This window comes from Nerophis ophidion, linkage group LG16 (assembly GCF_033978795.1).
Source record: "Nerophis ophidion isolate RoL-2023_Sa linkage group LG16, RoL_Noph_v1.0, whole genome shotgun sequence".
Taxonomy (NCBI): domain Eukaryota; kingdom Metazoa; phylum Chordata; class Actinopteri; order Syngnathiformes; family Syngnathidae; genus Nerophis; species Nerophis ophidion.
In genome coordinates, this window is record NC_084626.1 from 5,275,736 (window position 1) to 5,293,451 (window position 17,716).

The 17,716-nt window shown below is 39.9% G+C and overlaps 1 protein-coding gene across 2 annotated transcripts in view; it reads right to left on the bottom strand.

Moving 5' to 3' along the window:
• Window positions 1-17,716, bottom strand: part of tfeb (transcription factor EB) — a 162,631-nt gene that overhangs the window by 52,137 nt on the left and 92,778 nt on the right. For both annotated transcript variants that reach the window (XM_061922611.1, XM_061922612.1), the window contains exons 3-7: window positions 15,697-15,801; window positions 14,040-14,207; window positions 3,976-4,074; window positions 3,691-3,879; window positions 1,891-1,980 (exon numbers count right to left, since the gene is read on the bottom strand). In XM_061922611.1, coding sequence (XP_061778595.1) covers window positions 1,891-1,980; window positions 3,691-3,879; window positions 3,976-4,074; window positions 14,040-14,207; window positions 15,697-15,726 — 576 coding nt within the window. In that variant the 5' untranslated portion in view covers window positions 15,727-15,801. The remainder of the gene's footprint in view (window positions 1-1,890; window positions 1,981-3,690; window positions 3,880-3,975; window positions 4,075-14,039; window positions 14,208-15,696; window positions 15,802-17,716) is intronic.

Below are 17,716 nucleotides of genomic sequence, written 5' to 3' on the forward strand. Positions count from 1 at the left end.
CCTCGATCTTAGCGCTGCTTTCGATACCGTCGATCATAATATTTTATTAGAGCGTATGAAAATACGAATTGGTATTTCAGACTCAGCCCTGTCATGGTTTGGCTCTTATCTTACTGATAGGATGCAGTGCGTCTCCTATAACAGTGTGACCTCGGACTATGTTAAGGTAACGTGTGGAGTTCCCCAGGGTTCGGTCCTTGGCCCTGTACTCTTCAGCATCTACATGCTGCCGCTAGGTGACGTCATACGCAAATACGGTATTAGCTTTCACTGTTATGCTGATGACACCCAACTTTACATGCCCCTAAAGCTGACCAACACGCCGGACTGTAGTCAGTTGGAAGCGTGTCTTAATGAAATTAAACAATGGATGTCCGCTAACTTTTTGCAACTTAATGCCAAAAAAACGGAAATGCTGATTATCGGTCCTGCTAGACACCGACCTCTATTTAATAATACAACTTTAACATTTGACAACCAAATAATAAAACAAGGTGACTCTGTAAAAAATCTGGGTATTATCTTCGACCCAACTCTCTCCTTTGAGTCACACATTAAAAGCGTTACTAAAACGGCCTTCTTTCATCTCCGTAATATCGCTAAAATTCGCTCCATTTTGTCCACTAAAGACGCCGAGATCATTATCCATGCGTTTGTTACGTCTCGTCTCGATTACTGTAACGTATTATTTTCGGGTCTCCCAATGTCTAGCATTAAAAGATTACAGTTGGTACAAAATGCGGCTGCTAGACTTTTGACAAGAACAAGAAAGTTTGATCATATTACGCCTGTACTGGCTCACCTGCACTGGCTTCCTGTGCACTTAAGATGTGACTTTAAGGTTTTACTACTTACGTATAAAATACTACACGGTCTAGCTCCAGCCTATCTTGCCGATTGTATTGTACCGTATGTCCCGGCAAGAAATCTGCGTTCAAAAGACTCCGGCTTATTAGTGATTCCTAGAGCTCAAAAAAAGTCTGCGGGCTATAGAGCGTTTTCCGTTCGGGCTCCAGTACTCTGGAATGCCCTCCCGGTAACAGTTCGAGATGCTACCTCAGTAGAAGCATTTAAGTCTCATCTTAAAACTCATCTGTATACTCTAGCCTTTAAATAGACCTCCTTTTTAGACCAGTTGATCTGCCGCTTCTTTTCTTTTCTTTCTCCTATGTCCCCCCCTCCCTTGTGGAGGGGGTCCGGTCCGATGACCATGGATGAAGTACTGACTGTCCAGAGTCGAGACCCAGGATGGACCGCTCGTCGGGACCCAGGATGGACCACTCGCCTGTATCGGTTGGGGACATCTCTACGCTGCTGATCCGCTTGAGATGGTTTCCTGTGGACGGGACTCTCACTGCTGTCTTGGAGCCACTATGGATTGAACTTTCACAGTATCATGTTAGACCCGCTCGACATCCATTGCTTTCGGTCCCCTAGAGGGGGGGGGGTTGCCCACATCTGAGGTCCTCTCCAAGGTTTCTCATAGTCAGCATTGTCGCTGGCGTCCCACTGAATGTGAATTCTCCCTGCCCACTGGGTGTGAGTTTTCCTTGCCCTTTTGTGGGTTCTTCCGAGGATGTTGTAGTCGTAATGATTTGTGCAGTCCTTTGAGACATTTGTGATTTGGGGCTATATAAATAAACATTGATGATTGATTGATGTGTTGCAATGTTAATATTTCATCATTGATATATAAACTATCAGACTGCGTGGTGGGTAGTAGTGGGTTTTAGTAGGCCTTTAAACTGTCATATTAAGGTGGGGGTCGCAAAATAACGTCTCGTCTGAGGCCCCTACCATAGATGATGATGATGCATTGATGGATTCAGAAGAAACTAACCGAGTATTTAACATATTGACCTATTTCAGAATATGAAAGTCTGGACTTACTGTGTTGGGCATCTGGATGGGGTCTATGTAGGCCTGGATATCATCGTAGCTGGACTGCATGTTGATGATGTCATCAATGACCTCCTCCATCTGAAAAAAAAAAAACACACGTGAAAGCTTGTTTTTTGATCGTCGTCATGACCTGGAGCTACTTTCACGGAAAAGAGCGCAGAGGAACCCGTCAATAACGCAGAGGATCTCGAAAGAACTCACGTGCAGGAGCATGCTTCACTCCAGAAAATATTTCAAAGGGTACTTCTGCTCCATTGGAGACTCACCGCCAGGACTATATCTAAACAGTCAAGACGGACCAAACCGAGGCAGAGCGTTACAAGACGAGAGAGGATCCGGTCAAAGTCTGTCAGGTTCAAAGGGCTCTGGCACGGCGCCGGGTTTTGTCTGTCACTTGTTAAGTCTTAATTGCCGCTACAAGGCCATGATGAAGCGTTTAAACCTCAATGAAAGCCACTCTTGGTTAGTCAACACCCGCATTTAGGCGACTACTGTGCACGCGACACGGGCGTTTGTTATGAGGGCCAGTTCAGGCGTTACCATGCTTCATAAAGTGTGAAGATAATGAGGGATAATATTCAAACCTCGTAATGTTTTATATGTGCGCAGTAAGGTCATATCTCACGGATATTTTGGTTCAATGTGGTTCCTATAAAACAGTGTTTTTTCGCAACGGTTTTTTAACGTCAAATACGAAAAGGGAACAAGAGAAGTATCCAACATTTTGTGTCTCACTTTTTCCAGGCTTAATTTTCCTGCAGGGCTAAAGGTTCAAGTCAAAATTAGAGCTATAAATAGGGATGTGAATTAAATTATACAACCCCCGTTTCCATATGTGTTGTGAAAATGTATTATATGTAAATATAAACAAAATACAATGATTTGCAAATCATTTTCAAACCATATTCAATTGAATGCACTTCAAACTCAAACTTTTTTTTTTTTTTGCAAATAATAATTAACTTAGAATTCCAGAGCTGCAACACGTGCCAACGTAGTTGGGAAAGGGCATGTTCACCACTGTGTTACATCACCTTTTCTTTTAACAACACTCAATAAACGTTTGGAAACTGAGGAAACTAATTGTTGATCCAAAATAAAGTAATCTATCATTCAAGCTTTGAAGTAGCAAGAGAAAGTGCACGAATAAAACGTTAATTATTTCTCAGTTTGCTACACGGATTTGCTTTAACACTGAATATGAAGCAAGCGATGCCTATATAACTTAATAGTGCAAAATCAACTTTACTATGTTAGTAAGTTTCATAGCGGATACGACGCAAATAATAGTTCGTCTTTGTTTTTGTATTTTCCACCTTTTAGGAGTGATTCTCGGTTATTCCCTTTTTTGCGGAACGTTTTTTTTTTTTGTTATTTGTAGATATTGTATTACTCTGACTCTGGAGGTGAAAGAGCCGTCAAAGTAAAAGCCCTACTAAGTATCCGTACTCTGCATCTGAGTTCATTTCCTTGTCCAAGCCTGACACTGAATAGAATCGTGAGGTACCCAAAGATTCCCAACCTTAATATTTAGTGAGTATTTATTTTTGTAATCAGCCTGGCCTAAGCCTTGATAATAATCTTTATGATTAACACATGCTTTTATAATGACAAAGTTTATCCTGTTAAACTGTAAGTAAGTTAGATATATCTATTGAATACGATTCAAAATCAAAAGTAAGATTACTAATAATATTTGAGTGTGACCCGGGGCCCCCCTGTAGTGGAAGAGGTGGGGTCCTGAGGTCAAAAAGTTTAGGAACTCTAATGTAAAAATAAATGTCCCACCTCTTTCTCGTGGCCGGAACCAATGTTGAGCATGGCCATGGGGCTGTTGGGGGCGCTGTTGCCACTCATGAGCTGCTCCGGTCGCCTGTGTGGAGACTGTAGGGGAGGGGGCAGGGAAGCAGAGCCCCCAGTGGGCCCCATGGCTGCAGGAGGAGAGGGCGGCATGGGGCCGGCTACGGCGTGAACCATCTAAAAAAAAAAGAAAAAAAGTGAATGGATAACGGTGAAATAACAATGATATCATTGATGGACTTCTTGATGATGATGATGAAGGTGAGAACACACCTGTTTGGTGGCAAAGGTGGTAGAGAGGTACTCTTTCACCTGCTGCCTCCGAGACTGGCGGATGTGGTAGTCGGTGGGATTCTCAAGGTGGGTCTGTACCTGCGTTACAAAAAGAAAAACACAGTATTCCTTATGTTACTGATACGTAGATAAACGGAATACAATGATTTGAAAATCCTTTTCAACCCATATTCAGTTGAATGCACTACAAAGACAAGATATTTGATGTTCAAACTCATAAACTTTATTTGTTTTTTGCCAGTAATAATTACTTAGAATTTCATGGCTGCAACAAGTGCCAAAGTAGTTGGGAAAGGGCATGTTCACCACTGTGTTACATCACCTTTTCTTTTAACAACACTCAATAAACGTTTGGGAACTGAGGAAACTAATTGTTGAAGCTTTGAAAGTGGAATTCTTTCCTATTCTTGTTTTACGTAGAGCTTCAGTCGTTCAACAGTCCGGGGTCTCCACTGTCGTATTTTACGCTTCATAATGCGCCACACATTTTTGATGGGGCACAGGTCTGGACTGCAGGCCGACCAGGAAAGTACCCACACTCTTTTTTTACGAAGCCACGTTGTTGTAACACGGGCTGAATGTGGCTCGGCATTGTCTTACTGAAATAAGCAGGGGCGTCCATCAAAAAGACGGCGCTTAAATGGCAGCATATGTTGTTCCAAAACCTGTATGTACCTTTCAGCATTAATGGTGCGTTCACATATGTGTAAGTAATGCACCCCCATACCATCACAGATGCTGGCTTTTGAACTTTGCGTCGATAACAGTCTCGATGGTTCGCTTCCCCTTTGGTCCGGATGACACAATGTCGAATATTTCCAAAAACTATTTGAAATGTGGACTCGTCAGCCCACAGAAGACTTTTCCACTTTCCATCAGTCCATCTTAGATGATCTCGGGCCCGAAAAGCCGGCGACGTTTCTGGATGTTGTTGATAAATGGGTTTCGCTTTGCATTGTAGAGATTTAACTTGGACTTCCAGATGTAGCGACGAACTGCATTTAGTGACAGCTGTTTTCTGAAGTGTTCCTGATCCCATGTGGTGATATCCTTTAGAGATTGATGTCGTTTTTTAATCCAGTGCCGTCTGAGGGATTGAAGGTCACGTTCCTTCAATGTTGGTTTCCGACCATGCCGCTTACATGGAGTGAATTCTCCAGATTTTCTGAACCTTTTGGTGATATTATGGACCGTAGATGTTGAAATCCCTAAATTATTGCAATTGCACTTTGAGAAATGTTGTTAAAGTATTTATCGGACATCTCTAATTATAATATGATCAAAACAATTAACAAAATGAGACCATGAAAGCCGAATGAAAGGAATTATAACTACAAACTTAACCAATGTGAACATTGCCGATTCAATCATAAAATAAAATAGAAAAAAACACAACAGATGCTTTACTTTGAGCTCCACCCGGATGGCAGAGCTTGTCACCCTATCTCAAAGAAAGAACCCCGCCACCCAGCGGAGGAAGCTCATTTCAGCCGCTTATACCCGTGATCTTATCCTTTCAGTCATAACCAAAAGCTCATGACCATAGGTGAGGAAGGGAACGTAAATCGACCGGTAAATTGAGAGCTTTGCCTTCCGGCTCAGCTCCTTCTTCACCACAACGGATCGATACAACGTTCGCATTACTGAAGACGCCGCACCGATCTGCCTGTCGATCTCACCATCCACTCTTCCCCCACTCATGAACAAGATCATGTGGTACTTGAACTCCTCCACTTGGGGCAGGGTCTCCCCCCCAATCCAGAGATGGCACTCCACCCTTTTCCGGACGAGAACCATGGACTCGGACTTGGAGGTGCTGATTCTCATCCCAGTCGGTTCACACTCTGCTGCCAACCGATCCAGTGAGAGCTGAAGATCCTGGCCAGATGAGGCCATCAGGACCACATCATCTGCAAAAAGCAGAGACCTAATCTTGCAGCCACCAAACAGGATCCCCTCAATGCTTTGACTGCGCCTAGAAATTCTGTCCATAAAAGCTATGAACAGAGTCGGTGACAAAGGGCAGCCTTGGCGGAGTCCAACCCTCACTGGAAACGGGTCCGACTTACTGCCGGCAATGCGGACCAAGCGGATCGCCACAATCAGACAGTCCGGTACCCTATACTCTCTGAACACTCACCACAGGACTTCCCGAGGGACACGGTCAAATGCCTTCTCCAAGTCCACAAAGCAGATGTAGACTGGTTGGGCAAACTCCCATGCACCCTTAAGGACCCTGTCGAGAGTATAGAGCTGGTCCACAGTCCCACGACCAGAACGAAAACCACACTGTTCCTCCTGAATCCGAGGTTCGACTATCCGGCGTAGCCTCCTCTCCAGTACACCTCAATAGACCTTACCGGGAAGGCTTAGGAGTGTGATCCCACGATAGTTGGAACACACCCTACGATTCCCCTTCTTAAAGAGAAGAACCACCAACCCGGTCTGCCAATCCAGAGGTACCGTCCCCGATGTCCACGCGATGCTGCTGAGTCTTGTCAATCATGACAGCCCCACAGCATCCAGAGCCTTAAGGAACTCCGAGTGGATCTCATCCACCCCTGGGGCCTTGCCACCAAAGAGCTTTTTAACTACCTCAGCCCCAGAAATAGGAGAGCCCATAATGCTATAATTTACTTTGAAAATATTTGTCTTCATGCAGACACACTCACGGATCAGGGATTCTCAAACGTGTATCACTAGTGGTACGCGGGCTCCATCTAGTATTGCCCCAAAAAAATCAGTGTTTTCTTATCCTATATTCAAACACAGTGTTACTGTTCAAACTGTGTCTAATGTTACAGTGGCCAAAAATTATTAAATATACTTGTTCAATTAAACTTAGTTTTTTAACGAATACTTAGGCCTACTACGCTACTGCATTAAAAAAATGTTGGTAATTATGGTGGCACCTGGAGAGCCATTTTTTCTGAGGGAGTACTTAGTGAAACATTTTAAAAACCACTGGTCTACATCATGCTCTTAAACTGAAGAAACAACCGATAAAATCTACATAGTGTTTATAATGTAATGTAACTTATAATATATAATAATAATGCAAGTAACCATTTAAAAACATTGATTTGTCATTACTGTAGAATTGTTTAGCGTCGTGCTGTAATTGGAAGGTAAATCACTTTGTTATACTAAATAAATGAAATAGGAAGGAGAAAAATAAAATGGACTCATTTCTATAAGAAAAAATTTAACTTAAATAAAAATGATCTTCAAGCAAATTTGTGGAAGGGGGCGTGGCCTGCGGGCCTAAAGCCAAGCGGGGTGTGCCAGGACCGGACTCGAAGTCAGCGACAGGTGCGTATAAATGGCCTACCTGGGCCTTGTTATCTAATCACCTGTCACTCTGTATAAGCTGCAAACCGGGAGAAGAGAGGTTGTTGGAGCTGGAGCAAGAGCGCGAGCAAGAGCGGGAGACCAACAGACTACTGCTGAAAAGGAGCCTGAGAACATTGTTGGAAAAATACAACTGTAGTTTAAACCATGAAACAGGCTCGCCTGGAGATGCTTGGTGGTCAATTGGACCCACTGGACGAGAGCGTCCACAATTATTTTCCCGGTTGGAAAAACAAGGTTGAACGTTGTCTTTTTATTTATTGCCATCACGTGATCACAGCATTCTTGCTCGTTCCTCCGTGTTGATGGGCTCATATTGCCCATTAGAATTTGAAGCTGAAACATTACCACAACATAATCCTATTTTTTCCCTCCTAACTTTTTCTTTATTATTGTTTATTGAGGTTGGTTTGTACGTTTAGCGCCTAGCAATGCTGCTAATGCTAATAGTGTTACAATAAAACTACATCAATCGCTCTGCTTCTAAAAATCATTACTCATCCTCTTTGTATTCAGGCTCAAAAATCTAAGGTCCTGGACCATAATTTTCCCAAAGTAACCGTCGTTGGCTCTCACAAAGGTGGCTTGATTAAAACATTGTTGCTGATGGGGAAGGGATCTGTGGTTCCTCCTCTACGCCACGGATCAGGTGACTGGCTTCCTTGTTATCTCTCAAAATGTCTCGGGAATTTCCGTGGGATTGATACTATTTTGATCATACTGATTTATCTGCAAACTTTGGAAGTCTTTAGGTGTCATGAATCAGATATATATGACAGTAGTAGGGCTGGGCGATATATCGACATACTCCATAAATCGCGGGTTTGTCTCTGTGCGACATAGAAAATGAATATATCGTGATAATCGAGTATACCTTCTCACGCAGTTGCTTTTAGCTCCGGGCATTACACTACATGCGTTTCTTGCCTCTCCTTTTCATAGAGACGTAAACAAGCGCACTTTCTTACATACGTCACGTGTGCAACGTCACACGCTCTCGCGGGGCAGAGAGGTAGCGACATGGTAACGTTAGCTGTGATGCTAACGGTGAGGTGCGGGTGGCAATACGAGAGAGAGAGAAGGTGCGAATCTGGTAACAAATGGAGGAAGAATTAATTACCGAGAAAAACAGCACGGGATTTGGGGTAGCACGGGGTTATGCTTCAAGCGGGAATATGTTCAACATTTACGCGGCAAAAGCGTTGCTACAAAAAGTAGCACCACTACTAATGTAGTGTAGCCGAGTGTCCCGGGTTCGCCTATACAGTGTATAGAATAGTATAGTGTATAGAATAATAAACTGTAGACATTAGAGCAGGTCTGGTCGCCACCACTTCTTTAATGTTATCCTTCCCAAAGCTTCTTCCACAACCACAGTCATAGACCTTTTACGCCACAGCGGCTACCGCAACTCTGAGGGACAAAACTCAAATATAAAACGTGATTCTCACGTTGTGCGATTCCGAATCGATTGTCATTTAAAAATAAAATAGATTTAATTTTTAAAAATTAAAAAATTGTTTTTTATCAATCCAACAAACCAATAAATAAATAAATGATAAATGGGTTGTACTTGTATAGCGCTTTTCTACCTTCAAGGTACTCAAAGCGCTTTGACACTACTTCCACATTTACCCATTCACACACACACATTCACACACTGATGGAGGGAGCTGCCATGCAAGGCGCTAACCAGCACCCATCAGGAGCAAGGGTGAAGTATCTTACTCAGGACACAACGGACGTGACGAGGTTGGTACTAGCTGGGGATTGAACCAGGTACCCTCGGGTTGCGCACGGCCACTCTACCACTGCGCCACGCCGTCCCTATACACAGCAATACCATAACAATGCAACCCAATTCCAAAACCAAACCTGACCCAGCAACACTCAAAACTGCAATAAACGCCCCAATACACAGCAATACCATAACAATGCAATCCAATTCCAAAACCAAACCTGACGCAGCAACACTCAGAACTGCAATAAACAGAGCAATTGAGAGGAGACACAAACACGACACAGAACAAACCAAAAGTAGTGAAACAAAAATGAATATTATCAACAACAGTATCAATATTAGTTATAATTTCAGCATAGCAGTGATTAAAAATCCATCATTGACATTATCATTTGACATTTATAAAAAAAAATTAAAAAAGAATAGTGTCACAGTGGCTTACACTTGCATCGCATCTCATAAGCTTGACTACACACTGTGTCCAATGTTTTCACAAAGATAAAATAAGTCATATTTTTGGTTCGTTTAATAGTTAAAACACATTTACATTATTGCAATCAGTTGATAAAACATTGTCCTTTATAATTATAAAAGCTTTTTAAAAAAAAACTACTACTCTGCTAGCATGTCAGCAGACTGGGGTAGCTCCTGCTGAAATCCTATGTAGTGAATGAATACAGAATCGTTTTGAATCGGAAAATTATCGTTTTTGAATCGAAAATCGTGTTCGACTCGAAAAAAATCGATATATAATCGAATCGCGACCCCAAGAATCGATATTGAATCGAATCGTGGGACACCCAGAGATTCGCAGCCCTAATAAGCATCATTTCAAAAGTCACCCGCCAGAGAATGAGGAGTGCTTGAAACTCCGCATGTCAACATCTCCGGCCGGTGCCACACCAACAAAATGCAGAGGCAACTATTTCCACATCAACACCGTACGAAAAAAAAAAAATAGTCAACAACAGAAGGAGATAATGTCCGCAGGAACCTACCACATAGCGAAGGACATACACTATTTGATTTCCTATTACGCAGCTCATTTTTAATTGACTGTAATTGACTGTTATCTTGTGTGACATCATGCACAAAAGTGCACCTTATTTGTTTTAAACTATTATAGTGGTGTTTTGTACAAAAAGTGCACTTTAATTTAGTGTTGTTTTGATATGTTATCTTAGTGACATCATGCACAAAAGTGCACCTTATTTGTTTTAAACTATTATAGTGGTGTTTTGTACAAAAAGTGCACTTTAATTTAGTGTTGTTTTGATATGTTATCTTAGTGACATCATGCACAAAAGTGCACTCATAATTTTTTTTTTTAAATGTCTCTGACAATCTTGCATTTTCTGTTTTGGAAATGACATGAATGTTTGTGCCACTGCTTGATAACTGTTTAATTAATACAGTTTTGGTTAATTGACTAAGTTTTGATTTCCTTCTCTGCATGAAAGTTTAAAATAGGCATATATTAATAAAGTATGAAGAAGAATGTTTTAATGTAGACACATAGAATCATCATACTGCTGTGATTATATGCATCAAGTGTTCATTCAAAGCTAAGGCAAAAATATCGCGATATATATCATGCATCGTGACATTGCCTAAAATATTGAGATATTAATAAAAAGGCCATATCGCCCAGCCCTAGATAGTAGCTTCAGAATAGAAGGAACTTTTTTTTCCCCACTTCTATGTTCATATATCAATTTCATTTGTCATTTCTCGGTATTCCTGTCTGCATGTAAAACTGAAAATATTGCCTATAAAAATGTGTTTTGTGTTAATATTTTCCAGACCAGGCCAGTGACTCTCCTCTTATTTTTCATCATAATACATTCTTGATTACGTTATATCTTAGAGGTAATAATACGCGTGTTTTTATCCATCTTGAGAGGGCTCCTCATTCAAACATCTGTGAATTCCACGCTCACATTTGTTATGAATAAAATGGACAACATTTTGCGTAAAAGTCTTCATATCTAGGAACGTCGACGTCCAAATACCTACGAATGTGTCGTGCGCACAAGGCACACAAAAGCATTTTTGGAATCATTTGAGTGGTATCAGTGACCATCTGACACAGCTTATCTACATCACTGTTGCGTGTTCCATCTCCAAACATGTTCAACCACTCCTCTTCCACCACATTTCTTTACCTTCCCTCAAACATGTCCTTCTTGAGGCCTTCGGAGAGACTCGAGGACAATGGCAGCTGACGTATTAGCCACCTCCGCTGCAGTTTGGTGGCCCCTGGCTAAATTGGGGCCCCTTGCAGAAATCTCTTAAAGCCCCAAACCCCACTTTACAACAGTTTTTCACACTTTTTTATGCAAAACTATTTTCACACTATTTAACTCCAACTAAAATGTAATTTGATGCATTTTTTTTAAAGTACATCTACATCTCCATCTTCTCCTGCTTATCCGAGGTCAGGTCGCGGGGGCAACAGCCTAAGCAGGGAAACCCCGACTTCCCTGTCCCCAGCCACTTTGTCTAGCACTTCCCGGGGGATCCCGAGGCGTTACCAGGCCAGCCGGGAGACATAGTCTTCCCAACGTGTCCTGGGTCTTCCCCGTGGCCTCCTACCGGTTGGACGTGCCCTAAACACCTCCCTAGGGAGGCGTTCGGGTGGCATCCTGACCAGATGTCCGAACCACCTCATCTGGCTCCTCTCGATGTGAAGGAGCAGCGGCTTTACTTTGAGTTCCTCCCGGATGGCAGAGCTTCCCACCCTATCTCTAAGGGAGAGCCCCGCCACACGGCGGAGGAAACTCATTTCGGCCGCTTGTACCCGTGATCTTATCCTTTCGGTCATGACCCAAAGCTCATGACCATAGGTGAGGATGGGAACGTAGATCGATCGGTAAATTGAGAGCTTTGCCTTCCGGCTCAGCTCCTTCTTCACCACAACGGATCGGTACACGTCCGCATTACTGAAGACGCCGCACCGATCCGCCTGTCGATCTCACGATCCACTCTTCCCTCACTCGTGAAAAAGACTCCGAGGTACTTGGACTCTTCCACTTGGGGCAGGGTCTCCTCCCCAACCCGGAGATGGCATTCCACCCTCTTCCGGGCGAGAACCATGGATTCGGACTTGGAGGTGCTGATTCTCATCCCGGTCGCTTCACACTCGGCTGCGAACCGATCCAATGAGAGCTGAAGATCTTGGCCAGATGAAGCCATCAGGACCACATCATCTGCAAAAAGCAGAGACCTAATCCTGCGGTCACCAAAACGCAACCCCTTAACGCCTTGACTGCGCCTAGACATTCTGTCCATAAAAGTTATGAACAGAATCGGTGACAAAGGACAGCCTTGGCGGAGTCCAACCCTCACTGGAAATGTGTTGGACTTACTGCCGGCAATGCGGACCAAGCTCTGGCACTGATCGTACAGGGAGCGGACTGCCACAATAAGACAGTCCGATACCCAATACTCTCTGAGCACTCCCCACAGGACTTCCCGAGGGATACGGTCGAATGCCTTCTCCAAGTCCACAAGGCACATGTAGACTGGTTGAGCAAACTCCCATGCACCCTCAAGAACCCTTTCCGAGAGTACAGAGCTGGTCCACAGTTCCACGACCAGGACGAAAACCACACTGTTCCTTCTGAATCCGAGGTTCGAGTATCCGGTGTAGCCTCCTCTCCAGTACACCTGAATAAACCTTACCGTTTTAAATAAAATAATGGGAATTACAAAAGAACATATTTAAAATACACTAAAAGTTTGCTATGACGCGGTCGATCGGGTCGATACAATACCGATCGCTTTATTCCTAAAATGTCATTTTATAGATATCCTTGGATTTTTTTCACTGCTGTTGTCATCGTTAAAGCAAAGCGCTATTTTTTTATTTTGTGTGCTTCTACAAAACCCAAAACCAGTGAAGTTAATGCGTTGTGTAATTCGTAAATAAAAAAAGAATATGGTTATTTGCAAATCCTTTTCAACTTACAAACCCTGTTTCCATATGAGTTGGGAAATTGTGTTGGATGTAAATATAAAGGAATACAATTATTTGTAAATCCTTTACATCCCATATTTAATTGAATGCACTACAAATACAAGATATTTGATGTTCAAACTCATTAACGTTTTTGTTTTTTTTGCAAATAATAATTAACTTAGAATTTCAACACGTACCAAAGTAGTTGGGAAAGGGCATGTTCACCATTGTGTTACATCACCGTTTCTTTTAACGTTTGGGAACTGAGGAATCTAATTGTTGAAGTTTTGAAAGTGGAATTCTTTCCCATTTTTGTTTTATGTAGAGCTTCAGTCGTTCAACAGTCCGGAGTCTCCTCTGTCGTATTTTAGGCTTCATAATGCGCCACACATTTTTGATGGGAGACAGGTCTGGACTGCAGGCCGGCCAGGAAAGTACCCGCACTCTTTTTTTTACGAAGCCAAGCTGTTCTAACACGTGCTGAGCGTGGCTTGTCTTTGTCTTCCTGAAATAAGCAGGGGCGTCCATGAAAAAGACGGCGCTTAGATGGCAGCATCTGTTGTTCCAAAACCTGTATGTACCTTTCAGCATTAATGGTGCCTTCACAGATGTGTAAGTTACTCATGCCTTGGGCACTAATACACCCCCATACCATCACAGATGCTGGCTTTTGAATTTTGCGTCAATAACAGTCTGGATTGTTCGTTTCCCCTTGTTTTGGCAAATAATCATTAACTTCGAATTTAATGGCAGCAACACATTTCACAAAAATCGACACAGGGGCATTTTTACCACTGTGTTACATGGCCTTTCCTTTTAACAACACTCAGTTAACGTTACCCTCAGTGTAAGGTCATACTTTTGCAGAGTGATACATGACATGTAATGGAGTCCTTATTGATATATACTAGTCTGAAAGTGAAACAAATGACCAACAGACCCCTCCTAAAAAAATATATGTGTAAACTCTCCTGTGAGGATTCAACTGACCTTAAGGACCTCCACTGGGACCTGCATGCTTTGGTAGTTTTGGGGGGTACTAATGGCCGCACTGGGGGCAGCCGGTACAGCCATGCGATGCTGCATGTATTGTAAGGCTGCATGTTGCTGCTGTTGCCGCTCGCGCTGCTCCTCCTGCTGCAGCTGGTCTCGCATCAGCTGCGGAAGCAAAGAAGCACAATTACCACGCATGCATGAAATGGAGGTTAATGAAAAGGATGACTGTATTTACTGACCGTATCCATTGAGGTGTAACATAGGGTTGGGCCGATAAAATGATATCAATATATATCGCGATATACGCCTAATTGAGATATGTGTGTGTGTGTGTGTGTGTGTGTGTGTGTGTGTGTGTGTATTTATATACGTACATATATACATATATATGTGTGTATATATATATATATATATATATATATAGATATATATATATGTATATATATATGTGTGTGTGTTTGTATACATAAATATATATGTATATATACACACATATATATATATATGTATATATACACATATATATATATATATATATATACTGTTCATACATATATATACATATATATTATATATATATGTGTGTGTATATATGTATATGTGTGTGAGTGTATATATATATATATATATTTATGTGCGTATATATATTTATTTATATATATTTATATACATATATGTATACATATTTATAATATACATTTATATATATATATATATATATATATATATATACACACGTGTGTGTGTGTGTACATATATATATAAAAAATATATATATATATAAATATATATATATATTTATGTGCGTATATATATTTATATATATATATATACATATATGAATATATATGTATATAATATATATATATATACAAAGATATATATGCATATATACTAATATATATACAGTACATACATAAAAAATATATATATACACAAATATATATATATACACACACATACATGTATAAATATAGATACATAAATACATACATATATACAAATATATTTAAAAAAAACATAGATATGTATATACATACATACACACATATACAAACCCTGATTCCATATGAGTTGGGAAATTGTGTTAGATGTAAATATAAACAGAATACAATGATTTGCAAATCCCTTTCAACCCATATTCAATTGAATGCACTACAAAGACAAGATATTTGATGTTCAAACTCATAAACTTTTTTTTTTTTTTGCAAATAATAATTAACTTAGAATTTCATGGCTGCACATCGAGAGGAGCCAGATGAGGTGGCAGCGGCGGCAGCGGCGATGACCAAGAAGAACGCGGAGTTGGAATATGATTACAACACTTTATGTACATATTTATATACATATTTATATAATATTTACATATTTATATAATATGTAACTACAAGCTCCATTCACAGACAGAGTCCCATTGCTTGTATGAGCGGTCGAGCGAGTCAAAAGCCGAAAAAACAAAAACAAAACAATTTTTTTAATTTTTTTTTTTTTATTTGTGGCGGCCTTAATTATTTCGTGGCGGGCCGCCACAAATAAATGAATGTGTGGGAAACCCTGCTGGGATACAGTTTTCAGCCATTATTTCCGGCTTTAGGATTAGACAGTAGTAAGCGCTTAAATAGTGGCAGCTGACTGTCGGGTTTCACCTTACCTGCATCCGCAGACCAATGCGTGAGGCCATTGCTGGGGGGCGAGGGGGCAGGGGAGGGCGAGACGAAGTCAGTGCACCGCAGTCCAGTCCGAGAGGTAGTGTAAGCTGTGGTGGATCCAAGGTGAAAAAAAGGGCATTGTTCAGTGACGGGTAAGAATAGGGTGGAGGGACAAAATGCATGCATCGTGTGAAAATATATATAAAAAAAAAAAAAACTAATTGTAAACAGTGTGGGTTAGAATTTGAGTTTTTGTAGCAATTCCCAGATGACCAAAATAAAAAAATAAAAACCTGGCAGGTTGTTTTAATTAGCAATGATTGGAGCAAGCATTAAAGTTCCTATCTGTACTTTATCGGGTAGACCCTATACAAGAGGTAGGCAACCCAAAATGTTAAAAGAGCCGAATTGGACCAAAAATACTAAACAAAATGAACAAAAAATGAAAAGCCTTACATAACTAAGTGTTATAATGAAGGCACCACATGACATAAGTGTCTATGTTAGCCTACTATCAAAATGACTTTAAGTCTTATATAAGTGTTATATTGAGGACAAATATAAGCGGCAGCTCAGCTTGCTCGCAGTTGTTGAGGTGAAGGCTGATTAGGTTTAAGCCTAACAATAGCTAATTTTGCGGTGTGTGCATGTGTGTGTTAAAGACAGCAGAGCCCTGTCTGTCTGAGAGAAAAACAAGCATTATTGACCTACAGTTAACAACTAAGTTATTTCACTTGACCTGTTTCTGTGTTGAAGCAGCAAAAAAAGATATAATGTTAAATGAAGAGTTTCTGTCTCTGATAGTTGATATAATAATGTAAGTGCATCATAAAACCTACATGAATTCCATGGTGTTCAGGGATGAATAGTCTCTCCTATTGTACTATTTTTTCCGCTATAGTTGCATTCATCATTAGCAATGTAGCAGCCTAGTTTTAAATGGCAGGGTCCCTGCTATCACATGTTGATAACAAATATAACATTTACATATTAAAAATCAGCTACTGTAAAAAATTAAGGATGACGAGTTAAGCATATGTCAGCATGTGGCCCCACTTTTAAGTATTTTTTTTTCAAACGCTTATTGCAAACGCTTATTACAGTAAGTCATTAATTTGACTTAGTAAATATTGACTTACTAAGACAAAATAATCACTAAGACAGTTAGTATCTCAGGTAACTGGGACTGTTTTGTGTGAAAAAATATCGAGATGTGTATCGTATAATGCCATTCAGCATACAGAGCGGAAAACACAACCAAAAATTGTAGGCTTCTTCACACGAAGAAGCCGGCCACCTTCAACACAGTTTGTAGTTCCGTCCGCCTGTATGTATGTATGTATATATATATATACAGTATATATATATATATATATATATATATATATATATATATATATATATATATATGTATACACATATATACATACATATATACACACACACACACATATATATATATATATATACATACATATATACATACATATATATACATATATATATATAAATATACATATATATACATATATACATATATATACATATATATATATACATATATACATATATATATACATATATACATACATATACATATATATGTATATATATGCGTATATATGTATATATATGTATAATATATATATATATACATATATATACACATATATATGTACATATATATACATACATATATACACATACATATATACATACATATATATACACATACATATATACATACATATACACATACATATACATACATACATATATACACATACATATATATACATACATATATATACACATACATATATATACATATACATACATATACACATATATATACATATACATATATATATATATATATATATATATATATATACACACACACATATATATATATATATACATATATATATATATATATATACAGATATATATATATATATATATACATATATATATGTATAATATATATATATACATATATATGTCCATCCATCCATGCAT